This window comes from Fonsecaea nubica, assembly GCF_001646965.1.
Source record: "Fonsecaea nubica strain CBS 269.64 chromosome Unknown Scaff115, whole genome shotgun sequence".
Lineage (NCBI taxonomy): Eukaryota > Fungi > Ascomycota > Eurotiomycetes > Chaetothyriales > Herpotrichiellaceae > Fonsecaea > Fonsecaea nubica.
The window spans coordinates 40,349-62,894 of NW_019173788.1; the positions used below are offsets into that span (position 1 = coordinate 40,349).

General features: G+C 52.9%; 7 protein-coding genes across 7 annotated transcripts; 1 reads left to right on the forward strand and 6 right to left on the reverse strand.

Moving 5' to 3' along the window:
• Positions 1-1,589: 1,589 nt before the first annotated feature.
• Positions 1,590-4,163, reverse strand: AYO20_10565 (hypothetical protein; the record flags this gene model as incomplete). Its single annotated transcript, XM_022648822.1, has 3 exons — positions 1,590-1,712; positions 1,771-3,903; positions 3,957-4,163. The coding sequence occupies 3 exons, from the start codon at positions 4,161-4,163 to the stop codon at positions 1,590-1,592; spliced, it is 2,463 nt and encodes an 820-aa protein (XP_022495195.1).
• A 1,626-nt stretch (positions 4,164-5,789) lies between these two features.
• AYO20_10566 (hypothetical protein) lies at positions 5,790-7,319 on the forward strand (the record flags this gene model as incomplete). The annotated part of the gene is made up of 1 exon (XM_022648823.1): positions 5,790-7,319. One exon carries the CDS (start codon positions 5,790-5,792, stop codon positions 7,317-7,319), a length of 1,530 nt encoding a protein of 509 aa, XP_022495196.1.
• Positions 7,320-8,369: 1,050 nt separating this feature from the next.
• AYO20_10567 (hypothetical protein) lies at positions 8,370-9,132 on the reverse strand (the record flags this gene model as incomplete). The annotated part of the gene is made up of 2 exons (XM_022648824.1): positions 8,370-8,773; positions 8,871-9,132. The coding sequence occupies 2 exons, from the start codon at positions 9,130-9,132 to the stop codon at positions 8,370-8,372; spliced, it is 666 nt and encodes a 221-aa protein (XP_022495197.1).
• Positions 9,133-9,613: 481 nt separating this feature from the next.
• AYO20_10568 (hypothetical protein) lies at positions 9,614-11,684 on the reverse strand (the record flags this gene model as incomplete). The annotated part of the gene is made up of 7 exons (XM_022648825.1): positions 9,614-10,195; positions 10,248-10,419; positions 10,477-10,515; positions 11,017-11,120; positions 11,191-11,294; positions 11,374-11,470; positions 11,583-11,684. The coding sequence occupies 7 exons, from the start codon at positions 11,682-11,684 to the stop codon at positions 9,614-9,616; spliced, it is 1,200 nt and encodes a 399-aa protein (XP_022495198.1).
• Positions 11,685-13,208: 1,524 nt separating this feature from the next.
• AYO20_10569 (hypothetical protein) lies at positions 13,209-14,576 on the reverse strand (the record flags this gene model as incomplete). The annotated part of the gene is made up of 1 exon (XM_022648826.1): positions 13,209-14,576. The coding sequence occupies one exon, from the start codon at positions 14,574-14,576 to the stop codon at positions 13,209-13,211; it is 1,368 nt and encodes a 455-aa protein (XP_022495199.1).
• Positions 14,577-15,986: 1,410 nt separating this feature from the next.
• On the reverse strand, positions 15,987-17,879 carry AYO20_10570 (hypothetical protein; the record flags this gene model as incomplete). The annotated part of the gene is made up of 5 exons (XM_022648827.1): positions 15,987-16,133; positions 16,187-17,216; positions 17,270-17,392; positions 17,450-17,793; positions 17,856-17,879. 5 exons carry the CDS (start codon positions 17,877-17,879, stop codon positions 15,987-15,989), a joined length of 1,668 nt encoding a protein of 555 aa, XP_022495200.1.
• A 1,546-nt stretch (positions 17,880-19,425) lies between these two features.
• Positions 19,426-21,380, reverse strand: AYO20_10571 (hypothetical protein; the record flags this gene model as incomplete). The annotated part of the gene is made up of 3 exons (XM_022648828.1): positions 19,426-19,643; positions 19,703-20,223; positions 20,272-21,380. 3 exons carry the CDS (start codon positions 21,378-21,380, stop codon positions 19,426-19,428), a joined length of 1,848 nt encoding a protein of 615 aa, XP_022495201.1.
• Between the last annotated feature and the right edge of the window lie 1,166 nt (positions 21,381-22,546).

Sequence of the window (22,546 nt, forward strand, 5' to 3'; positions counted from 1 at the left end):
CGAATCAAGATTGCGAGAACCGACGCCATGCCCGCTGGCACGGGGTCCGAACCTCCCTCTCACCAATGTACCATCATCAGCTCGAGCAAGTGGTCCAGGGATATTGGCCTTGTAAACTCCCCGAGGCAGGGAAGTCCGAGAATAGGAAGCCCCTGTGCGCGAAGGGTCCACAATGGTCGCCATCCCTATTGCAGCCAGAGTTCGCTCAAAGAGTTCGACCGAATTTGAAGGACCACTAGACGGGTTCTGTGCCGACGTCCTTGGGGAACCTTCAGAGTTGAGGCTTGCCACGGTTTGCTCATCGCTGTCGTCCAAACTGCGTCTCCAGATGCGATTCCAAAATGAAAGTCTGCTTGACGGCTGCTGCTGTACCAAGCGAAGGAATGTCGCCTGCTCGGTGCCGAATGAAGGTAGACCCGGAGGTGTTGAAACTCTGGGTGGTGGTGACGCTGGAGGTTTTATAGGGAACAAAGAACACCATCCACCTGTATGTATACTTTCTTCGGAGCTCGTAGAATTGCTAGATTTGCATAGTATGGCATCCCGTCTCCGGACGCAGTCAAGGTCGTTCACAGAAAAAGAGCGTTGATGGTATAACTCGATAGAAGGCTGCTTGCTCTTCCTATCCGCTCGAGACATGGCAGGATTCACCGAATTGAGCGACGCTCTGTGTTCAATGATAGGGTTGAGCTGTGGCGTGGGCCAATTGCTATGTGATGTAGAATGCCTGCTGAGAGGGAGCCGAGACGCAAAGGGCAAGCTCAAAGATGCTGGTAGGTCCAGCCCGCCAGCCGGGTCTATTGCTGGTATCCAGGATAGATTTTCACGCGACTGGACGGGGTCGGCATTATATATCGAATCGTCTGGGATCGACTCTTCCGAGGAAGGTAGTTCATGTCGCAGTGATGGCACTGATTGTATCCTCCGAACAGCTTTCGGAACGGTGTCTTGCGGACAATTCAGGGAGGGTGCCTCCAACATGACTTCGTTCTGCGATCCAACTCAATATCACAGCCGACACAGAAGACCGTTGATCGAGCTAGTCCCCATTGGCATGAGTACGGAGTATGGTGTATGTTCTGAAGTGTAGTTCCGGGATTGGCAGTGTGTACAAAAAGAATGTGTACCATAAGCGATTGATGACTTTGGCTGTCTGAACAGATCGAGACGAAAGAGAGATAATTGCCAAGTCGTGTCAGTGTCAATGCTCAAGCGCTTCGAATATATTGGAAGGCAAGATGGTGAAGCAGGCAGCCGCGATCGACAGGGTGTTGCTCGAGAGAGAATCGAAGCAGCAGTTGCTGGGATAATAGACCATCCATTACGATTTGTACTTTTCCTGAAGACCTATTGCTTGGGATACCGCAGATAGGGGTTGTCCAATTCCAAAATATCGCCGGATAAATGCATCACAGCCGTCTCTTCCCAATGCCCGTTGCTTCTAATGATACAAATTCCCCATGAGCAGTGTGCGTAGTACAAGTGGAAGTCCCGAAGCCAACAGGAAATCGCCCAGGTTTTGTAAGAGTGCTGGCCATCAATAGCTGCATATGTTGGTCGTTGATAGATCATTACGGTCATGAGAAACATCAGCGAGAATCCGTCGCTTCCACCGGTGTTGAGGGCGCTTCCTTCTGAGAGTGCCGTTGCTGAAGATCTTTCTTGAAGCCTTTGATGATGCCTTCTAAGCGACGTCTTTCCTCTTGCTCGGCCTACAGATACTGTTAGCCTCTATCTTCATATGACACTCCACCGATCGGTCAGTCTTACCTTGAGGATCTTGAGATTCTCTGCTCGTGTTTCGCGCATCATCTTCTTGAATTCGTTCTTCAAGACCATTGTGGACGTCGTTTCCGTAGGCGACGAGACCTTGGCCCCCAGCCCTTTCACTTTCTCTTCATTGAGTTGTGACTCGAGTGCCTCACATTGCTGTTGCAACGCGTCGACTCTCTCCTCAAGCCTCTCCCGCTCTTTTTCGTCCTCAATGCTCTGTCTTGTCATGACTTCGTACTCTTCGATGGTCTCTTTCAGTTCCTTCTGCAGAGCGGCGACCTTGTTCTGCAGCTCGACGCTTTCCGTGTCCCTAGCCTCGTGCTCCCTCTTCAGGTTGTTCACATGACCTTCGAGCTCGTTGTTTCGCATATTCAAGTGGTCAAGTTCCTTCTGAATGGCGGGGTTCATTGACACATCGGCTGCTCGCTGAGCACGTGTTCCATAAGCACCATCTAACTCAGCCTTGACCACGGTCAACTCTGTCTGTGCTCGCACCACTTCGGACTCCAGGTCTTGCATCTCCGCACGGAGTTTCGAGAGCTCGGTCTCTACCTCAGCTTTAGCACTACTCAGCGCCTCCACTTGCCTCCGCAGGTCATTGACCACTTCGTCGTGCGCCGCCTGAGTCTGGGCGTGGCCCGCCGCCAGGCTTGCTACTTCCATGGACTTGGTTTCCAGGTCCCTTCGTGTCTGTTGTATTTCCGACTGCAGCTGGCTATGTTCCTCTTGCTTGACCTTCAGCTCAGCGAGGAACTTTTCCTCCACCTCTTTACGGGCAGTGCGATCGAGTTCAAGAGCTTTGCTCTCATCCGCACCTCGTTCATGTTCCATGAGGACGCTCCGTTGCTTCGAAAGATCCAATTCCTCCATGAGCAAGTTGATCTGGTCGCGGGAATGCTGTGCTTCTTGCTCGCTATTTGATTGAGTGCGCTTCGATTCCTCCAGCTCGGCCACCAATTCGTGAATTTTGGCGTCACGCTGAGCATCGGACTTGCTGTTGAGTTCGCGCTGCTGTTGGATTTGGCGGGTCAAGATATCCTTCTGTTCGACAAGGGTTTCGATGCGCTTGTTTAGCCGTTCGATGACATTGGAAGAGAAGGCCAACTGCGACTGTAGGTCCTTGCCGCGGGGTTCATCTTGCAGTAACACAGGGCTATGGCCGACAGAGTTTGTTCTTGCTAGCATATCATGTAGTCGAAGATTGACGTCTTCGAGCTGCTCTTCGGTGTCAAAGATGGATTGCTGGACGGCTGCGTGGGATCGGGCTTGGGCAGCTTCCATGGCGTCCAGTCCCTGAGACATATACCCAAGATATGCTTGGATTTGCGCATCAACGCTTCCAGCCATGTGCTGGTCGGAAGGCTGAGGAGGCGGGTCAAAGTGTTCTTGCAAACTCGCTTGGGTGATCATCAGATGTAGCCGTTGATTTAGCTCCTGTAGGCGGGTTACAAACCCGTCGACGGCTCTAGATCCAGGTCTGCCCTTGTTCATGGATTGAGGTACCTGTCCAAACTCTGTGACATAATCCGGGACCTGGTAGAGACTCCGTTCATCAAAATCGTCCCTGGCATCAAGCATGGAACCTCGTCCATTCGGTTGACTAGTCATGCTTTCCGGACTTCGGGGGAGTTCATTCCTGCGGATATTCTTCTTCAGACCCCTGTGTGTCATCTGTAGAATACCGGCCGTGTGTTGGAGGATGCGCCTGTCTATCTCTTGAAGTCGTTTCTCCAGATGGAATAACTCGCGCGAGAGATCCTCCACCTTTTTCGTGCTTGTGGCATATTCATCGTCTACACGATGCACTACCTCGTTTCCACTATGTCTGCTCCCCAGGAGGCTGCGCCGCGACTTTTTGGGTGATGCCGCATCCCCAGACTCACGAGTCGAATATAGACGATTCAGTGACTGGGCGGCATCTCGCAGTTTGCTCTCTAGCGCCAGCTTCCGTCTCGTAGCTTCAATCTTGCCTTTCAGGAAACTCCTTTCTTTCTTCAGCTGCTCCACCTCCTCAAACGACAGCACCTCAAAGTCTCGGCTGTCGCTTATTGCCGTCTCGGTCAATAGATGCATCGCCACAGGGTCGTTGATGTTTAGAAGTGTAGAGTTTCGTGGAGCGTTTTGGGGTGGCTGTTCAAGTCTCAGCACCTCTCGAAGTCCGCTTAACAAGCGACTTCACATACCTGCGTGAACCGGGCTGGGGGTGTCTCTTGTTCTTCAAAAGGACCCCGTAGTGCTCCCGACATGAAGCTGTGGCCCTGGGGCATCGCCGGCGAGTCCTCGACAGGACCCGCACCACTGTAGACCGAGCTGGGAACATAGCGGCTGCGGCCATCATTGACGCTGTCGACCGAGGGTTCCCTCATACCGTACTTAATGGCGGCCTGCATTGTCCCGTATTCGGCTGCGCCTCTTCGCAGCCTCCCTCTTTGTAATTATCCAAATGCCTTCCAAACGGCCAATGCTAAGGAAGGGAAGTGGTCGATATTTCTGTGAGAGGCTGCTTATAGCTGAGCATGTTGTTGTGCTATATTAGGCTGGCAACGGATCATCGGTGCGGGAGCCGGAAGACGAGCAAGGAGGAGAACGGAGGGCAAGAGCTTGTAGCAGCTTTGAGGCAGGCGGTGGGTATGAAGGAACGTGGGAAAAAGGCTTCTGGCACAGCCGGGAGACTGTACCACGCGCTCAGAACTTTCGTTCCTTCTTCTCAGGGAGAGGCTGAAGTTAAGTCAGGGGAGCAGGGATGTCTGTGCTGGCCTGGCTGCCTCGCTGGGCGTGCGCTGAATTGGGTTAAACAGGGCGCATAAAGTCCAAGCATTCGTCAGGGCCTCGAGTCTTTATTAGGTCTGGCGAGGCGGATAGCGACCCAGTCACCAAGGCAGGGTGCCCCGGTATATGGACACCCAGTAAGGGTTCGAGTGCTTGAGAAGACCGCCAACGAGTAATAGAAGCCAATCGCCAGGGGGCTGGGCAGGGTTGGCTGGTATTGGGGGGGGACCACTGGGCTGCCTGGGACCACTTGTACCAGGGCTGTTAGGCCCGCTTGTTGTTGATCTCGGCGAGTGCTTTGGAATGTTTGCTTCGGGCTCTAGGGGCTCCTGGGGCTCCCCTTCCGTGCCAATGCGAGCACGTTAGGGTAAGAGATGGAGGCCGCCACAAGCAGCTAGTGAAGCCAATTATTATTGCAAACAACTACAATTAATTACGAGTAGTACGGTCTTCCGACGCAGCCTCTTCATACTTGTAGAGGAAGCACGAATAGGGGTGTCTATACCTACATTTCCCAGTCCCTTGTCCCCGTCACGCTGCAAGAATGATGTTCTTCTCCTGGTCGTTCTGTTTGCTCGTAGTTGGTTACATTTCAAGCAAACACAATGTCTGAGATCTCTTCCCATCCCCTATCCCGGAGCCTGCGGGCTGCAGCCTGCATTTGAAGCAGGGTACAGGATATCTGCGCTGCACCTAGACCCCAACCTTGACAGGCCATTGTAGTATTAGACATCGTTTTTGCAACAATATCCATCTCTAGCAGGACATGAGACTCCACTCGCAAGACAATGGCAATGCAATCCGCACTCAAGATTGTACTCGGCTCGGATACATTCAGCCTCGTCAACTCAGCCTTGTTAAGATGTTGCGTTCCTTATTCGAGTGCGGCCCGGCAAATACCCGACACTACCCCGACGCTAGTCTTGTTATAGTAAAGGCCTTTCCAAATTGCACTGGGATGTCCGATCTGTGGTAAGCAACGGCCGTTACCCACCGTGGTTGCACCGTCTTCCGTCCTGTCCTGATAACACAGTCACTGCACATTCCACATCCGCAGATATGTGTCGTCGGCGCTCGAAACATGTCGAGACCTGAAGACAGGGAGAGTTAATGAGTGCACACTCCTCACCTTTGACTCCCACACAACTGCTCTGTGGACAAACTCCAGGGGGTTTTGCCCTTTGTGAGGTTGGGCGCGTGACCTTTGGCCAGCGGCTATCTCATTGCGACATCCCCAATTCGCCAACATGGGCAAAGTCGAGCAGTCACACATTTCTCAGCGAGAGACAACCAGCGGCGAAAGCAGCTCATCGCCTGACTCTCCAGGTGCGTCACTCGAAGACCGGGCTCGAGGCCTTCTCTCGTCGACCCGGACACTATCACGGATCTCGACAACCTCGACCGTCGAATATAAAGTATATAAACGACGCTTCTTCGGCCTGGCGCAGTTAGTGCTGTTGAACATTGTGGTTTCGTGGGACTGGATCGCATTTGCGCCCGTTTCCAAAACCTCGGCGACGTACTTTGGCACGACCGAGGCCAACATCAACTGGGTTTCGACGGCGTTTCTCTTCGCCTTCTGCGTAACCACCCCGCCTACCTTTTATGTTCTGCACAAGTACGGCACAAAGACTGCCATCATCATTGCCGCCTCGTTGGTGCTGGTGGGGAACTGGGTCAAATATGGCGCGACCAGGGCAAACAACTTCGGCGGCGTCATGTTCGGCCAGTTGATCATCGGCTTTGCGCAGCCGTTCGTCCTTTCGTCGCCCACGACCTATTCAAACCTCTGGTTCAGCCCTGCGGGACGTACCACCGCGACGGCGTTAGCATCGTTGTCGAACCCCTTTGGCGCAGCGCTGGGCCAGCTCATCTCACCTTTCTGGGCAGATGAACCAAATGAGATCCCCAATATGATCTTGTACATCTCCATCATCTCCTCGGTGGCGAGCGTGCCGGCCTTTTTCATCCCATCGCGACCACCATCTCCACCATCGGCGGGTTCGGTAGCGGACCACATGGACCGCACATCGTTGCGCCATGATTTCCGCGTTCTGTCCCGCTCAACCGAGTTCTACCTCCTTTTCCTCCCCTTCATCTTTTACGTGGGCTTCTTCAACGCCTTTTCATCCCTGCTCAATCAAATCTTCGAGCCGTACGGCTTCAGCGAGACCAACGCCGGTATCGCCGGAGCCGTCTTGATCGTGGTCGGCCTCGTCTGCGCGGCCATTTCGAGCCCCATCATCGACAAGTACAAGTGCTACCTGGCCTACGTCAAGGTGGCCATCCCTGTGCTGGCGATCTGCTATATAGTGGTCATCTGGGCGCCGCAATCCCGCTCGTTAGCGTACGTCTTTGTCATCTGCGCTATCCTCGGGGCGGCGAGTTTCGGCCTCGTCCCTGTGGCGCTGGAGTTCCTTGTCGAAATCCACTATCCTCTGGGACCCGAGTTGGGAAGCTCCCTCTGCTGGTGCGGCGGCCAGATTCTGGGCGGCATCTTCATCGTCGTCATGAACGCGCTGAAGGCCGGCCCCGACGCCGACCCACCACAGAACATGAAACAGGCACTGATCTTTCAAGCTGTGCTGGCCGCGCTGGTTATGCCGGCTCCTCTATGCCTGGGCTTATTTGGCCGACAGGCCCGTGTGAGAAGGAAGCGGTGGGAAGCTGATCGCGCCACCGCAGACGAGGTCGTGCAAGGCTACGTCGACAGAATTGAGGACGATGATGATGAGCAGAGATTGCGTGCGCAGGGGCAGGATCCCGGGTCTGCGTGAGAATACGTACGCTGATATATGGCGAGCGAGGAAATCTTTGTGTGGTACATGCAAGTTATGTCGAAGTATGCCCAAGGGATATTTGAATATTTGAAGGTTTAAATGATTTGAAAGCAGATAATATCCAAGAGGAGGAACGACAATGTTCAAAGCTGGACGGAAGTGATTGTATATTGGACACACATACTCAGTACAGGTACGAGCACGAATATCTTATTAAGGAAAGGACATCGAGATGTCGATTATGGAAGGGGAGGCGCAGCCAATTCCTTAAGAACATTTCCTCAAGTCAAGTCGTCACTTGAGCGTACGCAGTGGGTAATCTTGGCGGACCTGGTCCTTGAGCCTTGAAGAGTAACCAATGTCTACCTACTATGTGCTCGGTACCCGTATCAACACTCCAGAAAGGGCATGACATGGCATGGCTGGCTGGGCCGTACTGTCAAAAAACGAAAGTCCTTCCAAAAAGGGAAAGTGTTCAAGTTAGCATGGAGGCCGCCTGCGCAGCTCGCAGGTCGGATTGGTCAGTAGTGGGCCGGAGGGTATGAGGGCCTGGAAACAGAGACTTGAGGCAATCAGTCGTTCAGCCAGCCATCATTTACCTTATCCTAGGCAGTACCTCGTACCTCGTGCAGTACGGGTACATGCGAGAAGGCTAGAAGTGCGGCTTGACCGGAGCAAGGCAAGTTGGCAACAGTCCAGAATCGACTATATCAAGACCAGTCGGGCCAGCTTAAGAGCGGTGGGTGGGTGGGAGTCAGTGCCTGGTGCAAACTGGCTGTTTGGTACCGCCTCGGGAGCGTGAAGGACAAGATACGAGGTAGATAGGAACGAACAGGGCAGTGCCGCCGGGACTGAGAAAAGGAGAACCGTTCCGTCTTTGATGCGATACTAGGTATGTATATACAAGGCGCGATGACTATGTATGAGGAGCACAGGTGGATGGATGCATTGGGCAACCCGAACACTTCACACCAAACCCTCTCAGAAGCTGCATCCATGTGAGCAGAGGAATCTGAATCTATCCCGTCTCTTCAGGAGCAGCTTAAGTTATTGGTCCACGTCAGGCCGTTCATTTGGGGGAGTACATATGGCTTGTTGTGAGATCTTCTCTTTTGCTTGCAAGTCTCTTTGTTCAATGCAAATTTTTATCGATCTCGATGAGCTGTCGGCGTGAAGGTGATCTATTTCAGCTGCTTGAAGAGTTTGGGCGCGGCGCACTGTGTTGCGCAGTGTTGGAGGTGGAAAACTGTTTTTCGCAGTGGTCAGCTTTGGTGTCCTCTTGCCACGCCGCAGGTAGGTGCTCTGGTAGAGACGGTTGCGATACGTACACTCTTCGACACAGTTTTCCTTGGGACCCTTGTGGTCGGGATCCTCCTCCTGTTGAGTGACACGCTCGACGCATTCGTCAAAGTGGTGCTTGTAGCCCTGGCACTGGGCGGATCGGGCGCATTCTGCTTGTTGTTAGTCTTCTGGGAAGTCCTCGCACAGTTTATCGCAGGGTAATAACAGCTCTGCTCTGAACAATTGTGATGGTAAGAAGAGACATACCTTCTTCCAGTCTTGGCTTTGGATCTACAGGCTCCTCCTCCTCTTCCTCTTCCTCTTCCTCCTCCTCTTCTTCGCCCTCTTCCTCTCCGTCTGCACCCCCCTCCTCTTCGCCTTCTTGTTTATCCTCACCACCCTCTTCGTCGTTACCCTCCTCGCTGCTGTCACTTGACTCTTCGTTGTCGTCGGCGGGAGCTTCGGCTTGGACCTCCTGTACGAAGGAGACGGAGCTCAGAAGGTCGGAGAAGAAATCGGTGATCCCCATTGTGAAGTTCGGGGAGAAGGCTGAGGATGAGATAGAATGGGTCAAGTGACTACTTAGAGGAAGTCCGAGATGGGCGCAACCACTCTAGAGACTCGAGAGGATCGTTGGTGTCTCGTTGAGTTGGACTTACAACGTTGTGTGGAAGGAGTTGCAAGTTCAAAGAGTGCAAGCTAGCTTGAGCTTCGGAGGAAGGAAAATTACAAGGCGCATGATTGGCCAGCGAGCTGTTGAGACGCCAAGCCGTTCGGTTCGCTGGACTCTTTCACGATCGAGTCCAAGGACGATGCCACCGCGAAATAACATCTCTAATGTTAGAATGGCATATCATCATACTGAGGGTAAGCTAATCAATGGAACTAAAATCTTAATGAGGCTGGCCACGGATCTCTGAGAGAGGAACCTGCTTGCTTCTATGGAGAACGCCATGCACAACCGCAGAAAGGAGGCCGTTTACCCGTGATGCCGCCTCCATATTTTACTGTCAGCCACGAGTCTCTGACAATCTTCGGTCCAACTCAGCCTGAATGCTCTGCTGTTGTGTCTCTTCGTACCCTGGAGGCGCGTCGCTTGGTGTCTGCGATTCACCTTGAGGTGTTCCAGCTCGCCTCAATTCCGGAGCCGTATGAGGACTCCTCAAGATAGGGGAGTTCACGTCCTCGCTGGTAGCGCTGGATTGGTTCAGAGCTATGGGATCATGCCCAGACTCGTTATATGAAGGCAGCTGGTCAAGATGGACGTTGTCCAGATTCACATTGCCCAAGTAGGCATCCTGCCGCGAGCCTGTCAAGTTATTCTCCCTCGCTGTGGACACTACTTGCTGAAGTCGCTCCTTGATCTGCTCAAAGGTTGAATGGAAATCGGGAGCTCCACCTTCTTTGAAAGTCAACTTGAGTTCAATGGCAGCTTGTGTTGCGGGAATGTTCCCGCCAGGAACCGGCTGTAAGAGGGCCTGCCAGGCATTCGGTCCGAACCAGGGCACGGTAAGATGTGTGTCGTGCAAATTGAGAAGGGGCGCAGAGAAGGATTGGAACTCCGAGGTGGACTTCTCTGAAAGATACACGATCTGTGCATGGTGTCAGAAACGACTTTGTTGTTTATTCCCCTGTGATTCTTACTCTCTGATTGGTCAAATAGACGATGCCAGAGTTGCAGTGGATTGACACTGGATTGTTCCCTGGATATGTCGACGGGGTGGTGATGGCGAGACCAATTCTCGGCGATGACTTGTGGATGATCCTTTCTCCTGGTAACGGGACAAAGGCTCCTTTGCCATCGAGCATAACCCAACTGGATATGACATCATGAGCGCTGGGACACTAAGGGCGGGATTGTATGGGTACATACTTGATGGACATGGTTGAAAGTGCGCAATTGAGCTGGGTCCTATGGCAAGGAGTGGCTCAAGGGATTTGTTCACCAGGTGAGTCTCAGCGTTGTTTCTCTAGCGGAGGACTTTTTACCCGCTCTCGGTCCAACACGGAGCAACGGACGACCGGTATGGCCGGAGGAGATCAGGTTGCGCTCATCTTCGACAGTGAAAGGCTGAGACAGTCATGTGCCAGCTATTGAAATAATGCAAGGGATCGGTTGACCGCGAAACTGGAGCGTGAGTGTGTAAAGAGCGGCAGGCAGCTTTGCCTGTGAAATGCGGGATGATGGCACTTGAATGCGCCAAGGTGCGGTTGAACCGTGGCGGGATGTGCGAATGAGGAAATTCTGTGACGCCGCCCTACAAATTTAAAGCGGCGTGGCTAACGAGGTTTTTGATTTCCCCCTCAACGACTTCCCTCTGTCTGTGTCTCTCCATCGACTACTATTCGCAGTATATATTGACTTACACAGAACTAAGAGCCACAGTTCCGAACCATCTGATAAATACCAAACCTATTTCCCTCGGGATCTGTCACGTTGATGTAGACGCCGCTTTCACCCTCTGCCGTCTTTGGCAGCACCGTCTTCCCGCCCAGTTCATGGATGCGGGCTTCAGTCTGGTTTGAATTCCCCGTCAGACGCTGTTATCTCTCAACGCACCCAGGCACTTCATTTTAGGAGACTCACCTTTTCCAGCGACTCGACCATGTGGTAGATCGTGACGCCCGATCCCAGCTCCTGCGTGTTTGGGTCACAGCCATCGGGCATTTTGACAAGGCCGCCTCCAAGACCTGGAACCACCAGTGGTGTTGTAAGCAAACAATCGAACACATCACCCTGTCTGTGGAGGAGGACCTTGAAAGGACTCACCTTCGGGGTCTTTGAATCGGAACATAGCGACCTCGTGTCCTGGGTCGGAAATGTTTGGCTTCCAGGTCCAATTGGGGAAGACGTTACTATAGAAGGTCTTTCAACGACGATGTCAGCAAGATTTATAGAGAGGTCCGAAGACGAAGAGGCAGAGGGATGGATTGAATGTCCTTCATTGTCCCTTTCGTTGTCCTCTGTGACCTTCATACCTTGAGCTTCTCGACGTCACGAGCAGGAATTTCAATCCAACATGGTGACCCTTCAGGAGGGGGGACCCACGCGGCAGCTGCAGCTTCAGCTTCAGAAGACATAGTATCACGTTATTTCCTCGATGGCAGACAATGGATACCTCTTTGGAGTGTATGTGTTTCGAGAGAAGGGCTGAGAGAAGAGGAAGATGAAGACGATCTTTTCGGAGGGTCCTGTCGACTATTTTCTCTGTTTAAATACCTCTTTCTCACCACCTCCTCTACGACACCTCCCTTCCGAGCAATCGCGGAAGAATCGGCGATTCTTTACCCCTTTGACTTTGAAGAACCTCGCTCTTTCTGTAAGTGCCCGAACAAAACCTGGCAAGCGAGTCCTCGTGTTCTGGACGCGTCCAATCCTCTTCGCCAGTATCACTAGTTCTATCGCCCTCGGCACGCGAAAGCACATGACATGATATCAGGAAATGAAAACCCCGCCTTTCACCTCCTCCCTAGGCCGTTCACAGGAAATTCTGATTGGGCAACAAGGAGACGTACTCGCTTATATCCCGCGTTGGTGCGTGGGAGCAGGGCTGGGCACCCCAGGCATGGTCGTTGTTGCCTAAAGTTTAAGATGCCTAGAGCCAGGGCCTGAGGATTATTAGTATGGGCATTCAAACGACAAAGTAGGATCCCCCCTGCGAGTCCAAGGGTAAGAAGGAGTAGGTAGGGACATGCTAGACCCATATGCTTTCTTGCTGGGCGGTGAACTTCGGTTATAGGTGGTACTCGTGGGAGAGAGGACTTGAGGTTTCTTGTTCCAAATACCGATGGGAAAAGTCTGGCGTTGAGTCCTTGATCTGGCCTGCCGTGACCAAACCGGACCAGCTACTCCCAGACAGACAGACACACACACACACACAATCCGTCTCTGTGCCGTCGAAGCGTATTCAACTCCACAAACGCTCATGCCTTGATATGCCTGGAACTCGCAGACACCAGCGACTAGCAACAACTAACAAGTTACAGGTATTTATTAGGACGTTGTCAATCCTCTTTCCTCACATGACGATGCCACATCCTCAAATGAGAATCGCATCCTCACCCTCGGTCCTCTTCTCCGCGCCGTTATAAATCCTGAATCTCTGATAGATGTCACTGCCATCCTGGTTGCCCGCCTTGTTGAGCGCACCACCCCTGACAAACTCGCCGTTCTCCTTCCACCGCAGCGCGCCGTAGTGCGTGTTCAAGCACCACCCGTTCTCGGGCCACCCAACCTGGACGAATTGGAAATTGCTCTTGTGGCGTGATATTTTATCTTCATATCATGTTGACCAGCTGCTATCTCCAATGTGATAATCTCTACCCAGGCCCGGAGCTTGTCAGTCCCTTATAGGTACTTTGACAAGGTTCGGGAAATAAAGACAACAATGTTGTGTTTGGATACTCGTACATTACTTCTGGACCGGTCCGACCATCCTAGGCAAGTGGACTGGCAATACATATCATGAGGGTTCCAGAATACTTTGGACAAACTGGTGGACGTGATATAGACGTGATGATAATCCAGAGGTCTAAACACCTCCCTTCCTTTCCTCTTTTTTTACATCGTCGTACAGGGCACCTTTTATGGTACTATGCTCTTCGTCACGCGACACCCGACCCAAAGACCTCGGAGTGGATGCGCTCCTTGGGCACGCCCAACGCCTCCAGTTCCCGTTGCTGGAGCTGCATGAACGGGATCGGCCCGCAGAGATAGTACTGGGCGTCGGGGAGCAGGGCGAGATCCTTGACCTTGTCGAACTCGATGCGCCCCTCAAAGTCATAGTCGCGGCCCTTTTTGTCGCCGTCCTCGACGTGCTCGTAAAACACGGCCTTTTTCACCTGCGGGTTCTTCTCCACCACCCGCGCGAGGTAGTCCTTCATGGCGTGGACGTGGGCCGAGCGGACCGCGTGGATGAAGCTGACGGGTCGAGTGTTGTTCTGCCCGATCACGGTGCCCAACATGGACAGCATGGGCGTGATCCCGACCCCGGCGCTGATCAATACCACGGGCGTGTCGGCGTCGACGTCGAGGAAAAAGTCTCCCCGCGGCATGCTGACGTCGATCTGTGCTCCTTCGGGGATATCCTCGTGCAGCACGTTCGAGATCCTCCCGGCGGGGATTTGTCCCCTGGCAGACTCCTTCTTCACCGATATCCGAAAGTGCTTGCCGTCTGGGATGTCCGACAGGCTGTACTGTCGTGGCTGGTAGACGCCGAGTTCCGGGAGGAAGACCCTGACCGACACATACTGGCCCGACTGGAATCCTGGGAGGGCTCCCTTGTCTGCAGGTTCGAGGTAGAAAGAGACGATCTCGTCGCTCTCATGCACCTTCTTCGCCACGGTGAATGTGCGCCACCCGTTCCATCCCCCTGTAGTCTTCTCGGCCTGCTTGTAGAGGTCCCGTTCAAAATTGATAAAGATATCTGCGAGCTGGGCATAGGCAGCTTTCCACGCGTCGAGTATGTCGTCAGTCACAGCCTCGCCGAGCACCTCTTTGATCGCAGCGAGTAACTCTTCGCCCACGATCGGGTATTGATCTGGCTGGATGTCGAGGCTGGCGTGCTTGTGCCCGATTCTCGACACCGCCGTGGTCAGCGCGCCCAGGTTGTCAATATTGTTGGCATAAGCCCAAACAGCGTGCGCCAGAGCAGCCGGCTGAGCACCGGTCTCTTGGTGTGCCGTGTTGAATATGTTGCGCAGAGTGGGATGGTTGTTTAGTAGTCGTTTGTAGAAAAGGCTCGTGATAGTGACGCCATGTTCCTGAAGAACGGGTGCTGTTGACTTGACGATCGCCTTTTGCTGCTCGGTCAGAGCCTCGGCTTGTCGCTTCGACGAGGTGTTGAAATGTTTGCGGTCGATACTAGGGGTTGTTGCTATAACCCTCGAGACTCTGATGGGGGTGGATCTCTGTACCAGGCGGGTTGGATTGCAGCCCGTCAATGCTCGACTTCCGACCACCTTGCTCGCCATTGTCCTTGTGAGATGATGTGTAATTGGAGTTCCTATTGAATGTGAGAAGACATACGCAAGAGCCAGTTATATATTCACCACCGCGACAGTCCAGTGGAACCTGTTATGTAAGTCGAATAACCGCAGAAGTTCTTTAGCTCTGCCCCCGTGTCACGTACTTCGATCGGCATTCGCCTACATAAGCCGGCGTGTTCATGGACTTGCAGATCCAGGGGTGGAAGAAGCTTTTCCAGTGTTGCGCCTCAGGTGATACCAAGATTTCATAGGGAAGCAACCTCATGGCAGTGAATCTGGGTAGCGGGATATTGTCGCGGGCGAAAACAAGCATTTCCCCGGCAAACAAGTATGTGAGAGTGTGTATTGGGGCTTACCATACACTCACTCAGTTCACTACCTACCCATAAGTCTCAACAGTTGAGGCGAGTATGCCTCAATAACCCGGCAGTGGTCAAGTGGTGTGACAAGGCAACTCGAAGATCCAGAACGACAAAGACAAAATGGGCAAATCCTCCACGATGACGACGTCAAGGAGCATTTTGTCCCTTGGGCTGAAGCCCAGAAAAACCGGAAAACCACAAAATTCTTAACCATGTGGAACTTTCCCCAGCAATCCCAGCGAAGCGAGGCCCAGGCGACGAATGAGACACCCGGGCTTAATAATTGGCCAAAGCTAGGGGCTTAGGGAGATTCGTGGCAGCAATGGGAAAAGGGTCTGTTCCGAGGAGATGGTACATACTCGTAAATATCGCGGTCAGCCGGTTTCACCCAGATTTGCTTCTGTACTTGTATTTACGGGTAGGCGGAGGGGGAAAACGTGGCAACGGCAACCCGGATTGGAAACCTGAAACCCTGAGCTAATATTATTTTACGTGTGCAAATACGATTGATTTCCGCGGCGTTAAGGCGTTGGTGGTTCTTTCGCGAGCGGATCCGGATCCCCTTGTACCTACCTATAAAGTACAAGTACCTCGTACATTTCAGTTAATTAAAATCCTACAAGTTCCGGGCACAGGCACAAAGGCTCGTAGGGCTCCCGGCAGCATCCTGAGCTGTTCTGGCCGCTGCGGGCGGCTTTGGATCTCCCGTCCCACCCCTGCCTGGGCAGCCTTGTATCCACTAGCGGAGAGACATCAAATATCAGACGTATGCAGGTATTTTCAAAAATGGGTGGAGGTATTGTCTCTAACGCCTCGTGTCCGTCCACAGAGATACAAATATCCCGTCTTCCTTTCTCTTTGCGGCCTCCTCCTCTGCCTTTTTGATACACAACATTGGTCAATCGACCTTTGCATGCCCATTCTGGCACAGTATGGCGCATAGGATCGAGAATATCGATGCGATGAACAAGAGAATAACCATAGTCCACAGCACATCCTGTCTCGGTATTGTGTTTCTACTCCTCCCATCCCCTCACATCGAATGCACGCTGCTGTTCTTGGTCCATCGTCGGAACGTCTTCCCGTAGAAGTAGAAGATAATAGCACACAGGCAGAACAGGAGAATCAACGACGCATTGGTCATAATTGGCGGAATGTAACCGTCGTCAACGATCCAGTTCTAACTTCAAGTTAGGGCATCGCTAGAAATACCAGAGCGGAGTGCAGGCTTACCGTGATGAACTTGCTGAAACCATATCCCCAGACATTCTTGTTGACCGTGATGGCCACGAACAAACTGCCAGCAACGGGCTTGTAGCTGTCGACGGCATAGGTCGAGGCGATGCCGGGGATAGCTGCGACCTGGATACCCGCACAAGTGTATCCGATAATGACAATGGCTTGCCACGGCCATTTGTTCTCATACCCGACGCTGACAATAATGTTGCCAAAGTACATGATAATGACGTACGGAATCAACGCAAGCAGACGCATCTCAGGTTCACGGACACCTCTGTTCCGTGCTGTCGCTCGAGCGGCCACAAAGTCGGAAAATGGTCCTGCTGTAAACAGGCCAATCATGGCGCCCACCAGAATGGCGAAGTTGGTGAATCCGATTTGCTCGGTGGTAAAGTTGTAGGGCGGCGCCGCGAAGGCTTGAGTCTGGGTCAAATTGAGTGTCAAAAACGAAGAACAGCTCCAGCTGACAATAAAAGCAGCCAATTCGACAATGGGGAAGGCGAACAGTTTCCATGGGATCCAAAGATCGAGGATGATGGCCCTGAGCGGATCTGGATTGGGAGTGTAAAGACCCCATTGGGCTTTGTTTGGTTTGCCACGGCCGAGCCAGGGGTCGCGTTCGGCGGTTTCGACTGGACCAAGTTCGTTGTTCTCGGGTGCCTGTTCAAGCACAGCGTCTGAACGTTTCTTATCAGCGCCCTCGACACCCTCAGACTTTTCTTCTTGGGTTGCAATGGCATGCTTGACCACCTCCTTTGGATGTTGTCGGTGCCACTTCGTCTCGGGGAACATAAAGACCACCATTGCCAGGGAGAGGGCGAGCAGGGCAGTGTAGAACCACCAGAAGCTTCTCCACCCAACGTTTTCAGCCATGGCACCAGAGATGATGGGCGCAACCATGAGAGATCCCATGTAGACGACCCAGTAGAGCGTATTCCACTTGCCACGATCATGGAGGAAGAAAATGTCCGCAATGACTGCTGGCTGGATGGTTTCAGCCGGACCAGCACCAATGCCGTTAAGACTAGCGACCGTGTCAGTATGTTTTCGCGTATTTGACCGGGGACAGCCACGCACACACAAGCCCCCATAAAAGAGCCATAAGTCTGAGCTCTCGCACGCCAGATGGATGAGCCCAGGCAGATTAGCTGGGAGAAGATGTAAACCGGGCGACGACCGAACGTCGAGCTGAGAGGAACCCTGAGTCGCGGTAAGTAAGTACGTGGTGTCTTCCCCATAAAAGTCATGAGAGCATACCAGATGAAGTTGCTGAAGCCAAGCACAAGGATAGCAACGCCAGTAAACTGCACTGCATCTGCCAGAGAGCAGTCGAATGCCTCGATGTAGTCGCCAAACATGGGTGCGAGAGATAGTGGACCAAAGCCCTGCGTGAAGCTGACCATGCTCGAGGCTACAATCGCCGAAAGCTTCCAGTACGTCGACCAGTTGAGGGGATCATGGGGATCCTCCGATGGCTGTGGAACCAAGACACGATGGCTCCTGCCGGTACTCTTGACGAAATGATGCGTTCCAACATCCGCCATCAGCTCCGTGCCAGGGAGAAGCTCGACGTTGAGCTCTCGCTCAATGGCGGAGAGCTCCTGTTGCACCCCGAGTCAGTTCATCATTGAAAGAGGTGTCTTCTAAGGGTAGAAGCGCATACCTGTTCATCATAGTTCATCTCCATGGTGTAGAGTAAGTTATCGAGGCCCGGTTGTGGGTAGGAAAGCTTAGTTAGGGCTTAAGAGGAGAAGTTGACGAAGGATTGGGGCTAATATAAATACACACGTCAACATGATGCTCGGATCGGGGAGCGCGTGGCGTGAAGGGCGGTGCTCCCACCTGGATTGAACCCATGGAAGCGACCCTGGAAGTGACCCTGGAAGCAATTCCGACCTGTGGGCAGGGTCTGGAGATAGGATTTTGACGCGGGGGATCCCCGTTGGGTGGTGGAGAAGCAGCCGTCATTGGCGAGGCTGGCATTTCTCCTGAAGCCTCATGGGCCTTTTGCGGAGAGTTCACGATGCAGCGGGTGGACACTTGGCGGGGGGCTTTAGCCGGGGGAGGCTGTACCATCACCGGCAAGTGGTCTCGGCAGTTCCATTTAGAGCTTTCATTGGGCACTAAAACGAAGTCTTGCTGCACTAGCCCAGGGAAGAAAGTGAAACGATCACGGGAATGAGTTTGTCACGTTTGCCGCCACCCTTATCCGCCTTGGGCAACACACAACTGCGGAACCTTTGGTCTACCAACGTCCGTCTGCTTACATAAATTAACTTGTATCAATAATGCGCCAGCAACGTATCGACTTGATATTGCAAACTCATCTACCGCTCGAGTAGTCTCACCTCGTCGGATGAAACACCGCTGCAGGCCACGTAGGCATCGATAACGCGGCCTCTGACGTAGAGCTCTCGGCGCCATTGGTAATAGCAGCTGTCAAGCTCCAAAACGCGGAAAGAGTCGTGCTCAATGGAGAGCCAAGAACTGACTCCGCGGGTATTCTGCTATTTCTGCATAGAAAACTGAAGGCATGCTCGTTGCGGCGTGAGGTTGATCAACGCCAAGAGCCTGAAGGTCCTCGTAGAGATTGGGCATGATGCAGCGATCGAGTGCAATGTTGATGATTCGAGCACGCGGCCGATGAGACCTGGCGCTGGGGGACGGTCCGAGTCATCCGAGCCTCATACTCGTCACTCTCGAGGACATTACAGTACAGGCACAACAACTATGGTTACAAGACGATGGACTGCGCCGTACCATAGGCTGTACCACCTCAAGCTGCCTGAATCTCTTCTTCTGATCCATCCTCCCACTGTGTGGTAAGTCGGCTCGAAACCCATCAGGAACATGTGTATTTGCCCTACGGAAGAGTGAGTGCTCAGCTACGGCTAGCAACAAGCTCTTGATACCATTGTTACAGTGAGTACAACGATTTGTCAACAAGGATGCAATCGGCTTATTCTAAGATTCAGCATCTCAATTCTTGGCACTTTTAGTGGTGATTTAGCTATACTAGTCAGGCTTGGCGACCTATGAGGTCAGAATCTGATCAATAGCCTATTCTAGTAATGGAATAGTGGCTAAAGTGGGCCAGAACCTATACCTATCTAATCCATAGGAACGGAATAACATGGGCCCGGATATCTCATTACTCAGATTCGACTCCCAGAGCCGGAGTTGCAAGGAGTCGAATCCTTGCAATGCTGTGCTCGGGCAGAACGAGTATCGGGTTATGCCTTGAAGTCATGTTCTGCCTCTGCTGCCACTGGTATTCCCTTCTCTTGACCGACCGATGCTGTACGTCCCACGAGATCATTGGGGTGTTCGGCCCCGGTGATTCCAAGTCGCTCGTTGATACGTTGCATTCGTTCTCGATCCGCCTGGGCGACGCTCTCGATGGAGCCGCCGAAGAAAACATCGAGCTCCTCGAGGGTCTTGTTCTTGGTTTCTACCGAGTACTTGTCAGCGATGAGTCCTTCATCAGCAGGCAACTGGAAACTTTCTCACCTGGGCAAAGGAACCAGACGAAGATACCGCCTGCGCCAGAGAAGAAGGCAAAGAAGATGTAAGTGCCAAACTTCATCGAGTTGATCATGTCGCGGGTCGTCAGGCCGATGATGAAGTTGAACATCCAGTTCGTCGACGCCACAATAGAAACACCTCGCGACCGCATGCTGTTGGGGAACAGCTCTTGAGTGAGCACCCACGCGACCGGACCCCATGAATAGGCAAAGTTGACGGCAAAAAGCCAGATGAAGGCGATGGAAACCCATCCGGGGGTTTTGGCCAGACCTTGTCCCAGAGCCCACTTGTCCTCGTACACTCCATCCACCGATGCGACGACGATGTGGCAGATGCACATACCAATCGCCCCGACGATCAAGAATGTCTTCCGGCCAAAGTTGTCGAGGAAAAACACGGATGGCAGCGTGAAGATAATTTGCAGGATCCCGGTTACACCAGTGGCCAGCAGGTTGGTGGTGACTGAGCTGAAGCCGAAGCTTGCGAAGATCTGTGGTGCATAGTACCTGGCACAAATTAGACAAACGCTCAAGGACTCTATGGAATATACTCACAAGACGGCATTGATACCTGTGAACTGTTGGAAGCTGACGCTAAGAGTTAGCATGGGTGCGGAAACCTGAGCGAGAGGAGGGACGTACATCATAATCCAACATCCAATGCTCAACCGCTTGAACATATTTGGTGCGAATAGTGCTTTCCACGGAGCTAGTACGCCACCGCTTCCCTTCATTTCAGCCTCGGTCTCTTCATCGAACAGAACGGTCGCCTTGATCTCGAGGAATTCGGCCACCAGGAGAGGGTCGGAGGGATCAAGCCTTCTCAACCGGGACAGGGCGGCCACGCAGTCATCTTCGCGATGCTTCATCATCAGCCAGCGCGGGGAAAACGGCAGAAAGAACATCCCAAAGAAGAGGATCCATGCCGGGATCAGCTGAAGAGCCAACGGCACCCGCCACGAAACCGTCTTCTCTCCCAGACAAGTGTGGCCATGAGCAATGTAAGGTAGGAATGCGTTGGAGGACGAATAGGGGTTTGCAACTCCTTCAGGGTCACAGTGAGTGCCACCGACAAAGTGCATGCCATAGTCGAGCCAGAAACTGATGCATGTTCCGATGGTGATAGATAGTTGTTGGAGTGAAACAAGAGACCCTCTCAATTCAGGAGGTGCTATCTCAGCTTGATAGAGTGGAATCAGCATGGAGAAAGATCCTATACCCAGACCGCCTATTACTCTCCCAGCGAAGAGCATGGCTGGATTCTGTGCGCCAACCTGGAATCCCGTGCCGAGAGTGAAGATGATGACGGCGACCATCATGCTGTACTTTCGAGAGATCCGGTCGGACAGGTAGCCGCTGACTAACGCTCCAGCCCATGCGCCGAGTTCCAAGGCAGAGACGAGCCAGCCTTGAATGGTCGAGCCGGTCAAGGAAGGGAAGTGAGCCTGGAAATTCTCCATGACCAGAATTGGACCCATGACACCTTGATCGTACCCGTACATCATGCAGCCCAGTGAAGCAAAGGCACAGGTCATGAAGACATAGGGATTCTTGATCATGCCCACGATTCCATGAGGTTTGTTCGCATTGTTGCGGCCGACGATGGACTGGCTGACTTTGACTTCATTGACTCTGGCGCCGGCGAGGCTGCCGAAGCGAGGCATTGTGGGTGGCAAGCTTTTCAGGAACTGGGCGAGAAATTTTGAGAGGAGCTTGAGAGCTGTCCAGCTGCAGGTTGCTAATTAAGAGAAGGGAAGAGAAAGACAAAGCGCCGTGCTCGGACCACTGCTCAGATCTTGAACTCCCCTGGGGTAGGAAGCAAGCTTTATCGATCTTCAAAACACGAACAACCAAAGTAATGCGATGGCAAGAACTGACTCCATGCAACCGCAACTCAACAGGCGCCCCCAGACCCCACAGATTCGGACCAGCTTTTCTCCTGATCATACCCTGAATCGCAACCACACCGAGCTGGTAGAAATCTGGGGGCTCCGGGATGCCTTTTGTGGTGCGGCTCTTTGCCATTCGCATCGAAAGAAGCATGCCAATTTGCCCATGTGCCCGGGAATCCGCGAGATCAATACCCTTCTGGGTCAGGAAATGGGTTGCTGTCTGGGGCTTGAAAGCGACAGAATAGTCATGATTGGCGAGTACATGACTCTTTCGACAGCAACAAGCCGTGCAGAGTAGCATCCACGCGACAACGCGCGGCCCTGAACCTAGCCTCGTCGAAATCCTGCATCGAAACCCGGCTATACGGCAAACTTGGATGTGAGGATCGCAGTCCATGGTGGCCAATCACTCCAGGAAATCAACTCTGAACAGCGAATAACTTGTGCGGGCCCGTTTGATTGAGAAGTCCATTGCACCTCCCTCCATGGAGTAAAGCTGGAAAACATCAGTGTCTTCCACCTGGTTCGAATGGATGTCTGGAGCTGGCGTGGAGCCTCTCTGCAATCTTGTGCATCATGGGGAGGGGTAGCTACCTACTTCGCTAACAGCAGATCGAAAGCATTAACTATGCAATTATGCACACATATGCACAAGTCTCCTGAAGACCCCCGACACAGCCAGCTCTGCCACATGTCATGTTCGAACACTGAGGTTCTGTTTAGGTTGCTACCAAGCCAAGATAGCACCAGGAGTGCGATATCATCATTTCCCCCGCATACCCAAAGCCATGGGTTCTCCAGGCTGTGAATACGAGGCCAAGAAGTCTTGGTTTGAGGAGATGCACACAGACGAGATCTCGGAACGTTTCCTGACAAACGGCACGTTCGGAATTGCGGCACAGGGGTGGAGATTAGCAGGCGGCAGCACATTCAAGGGC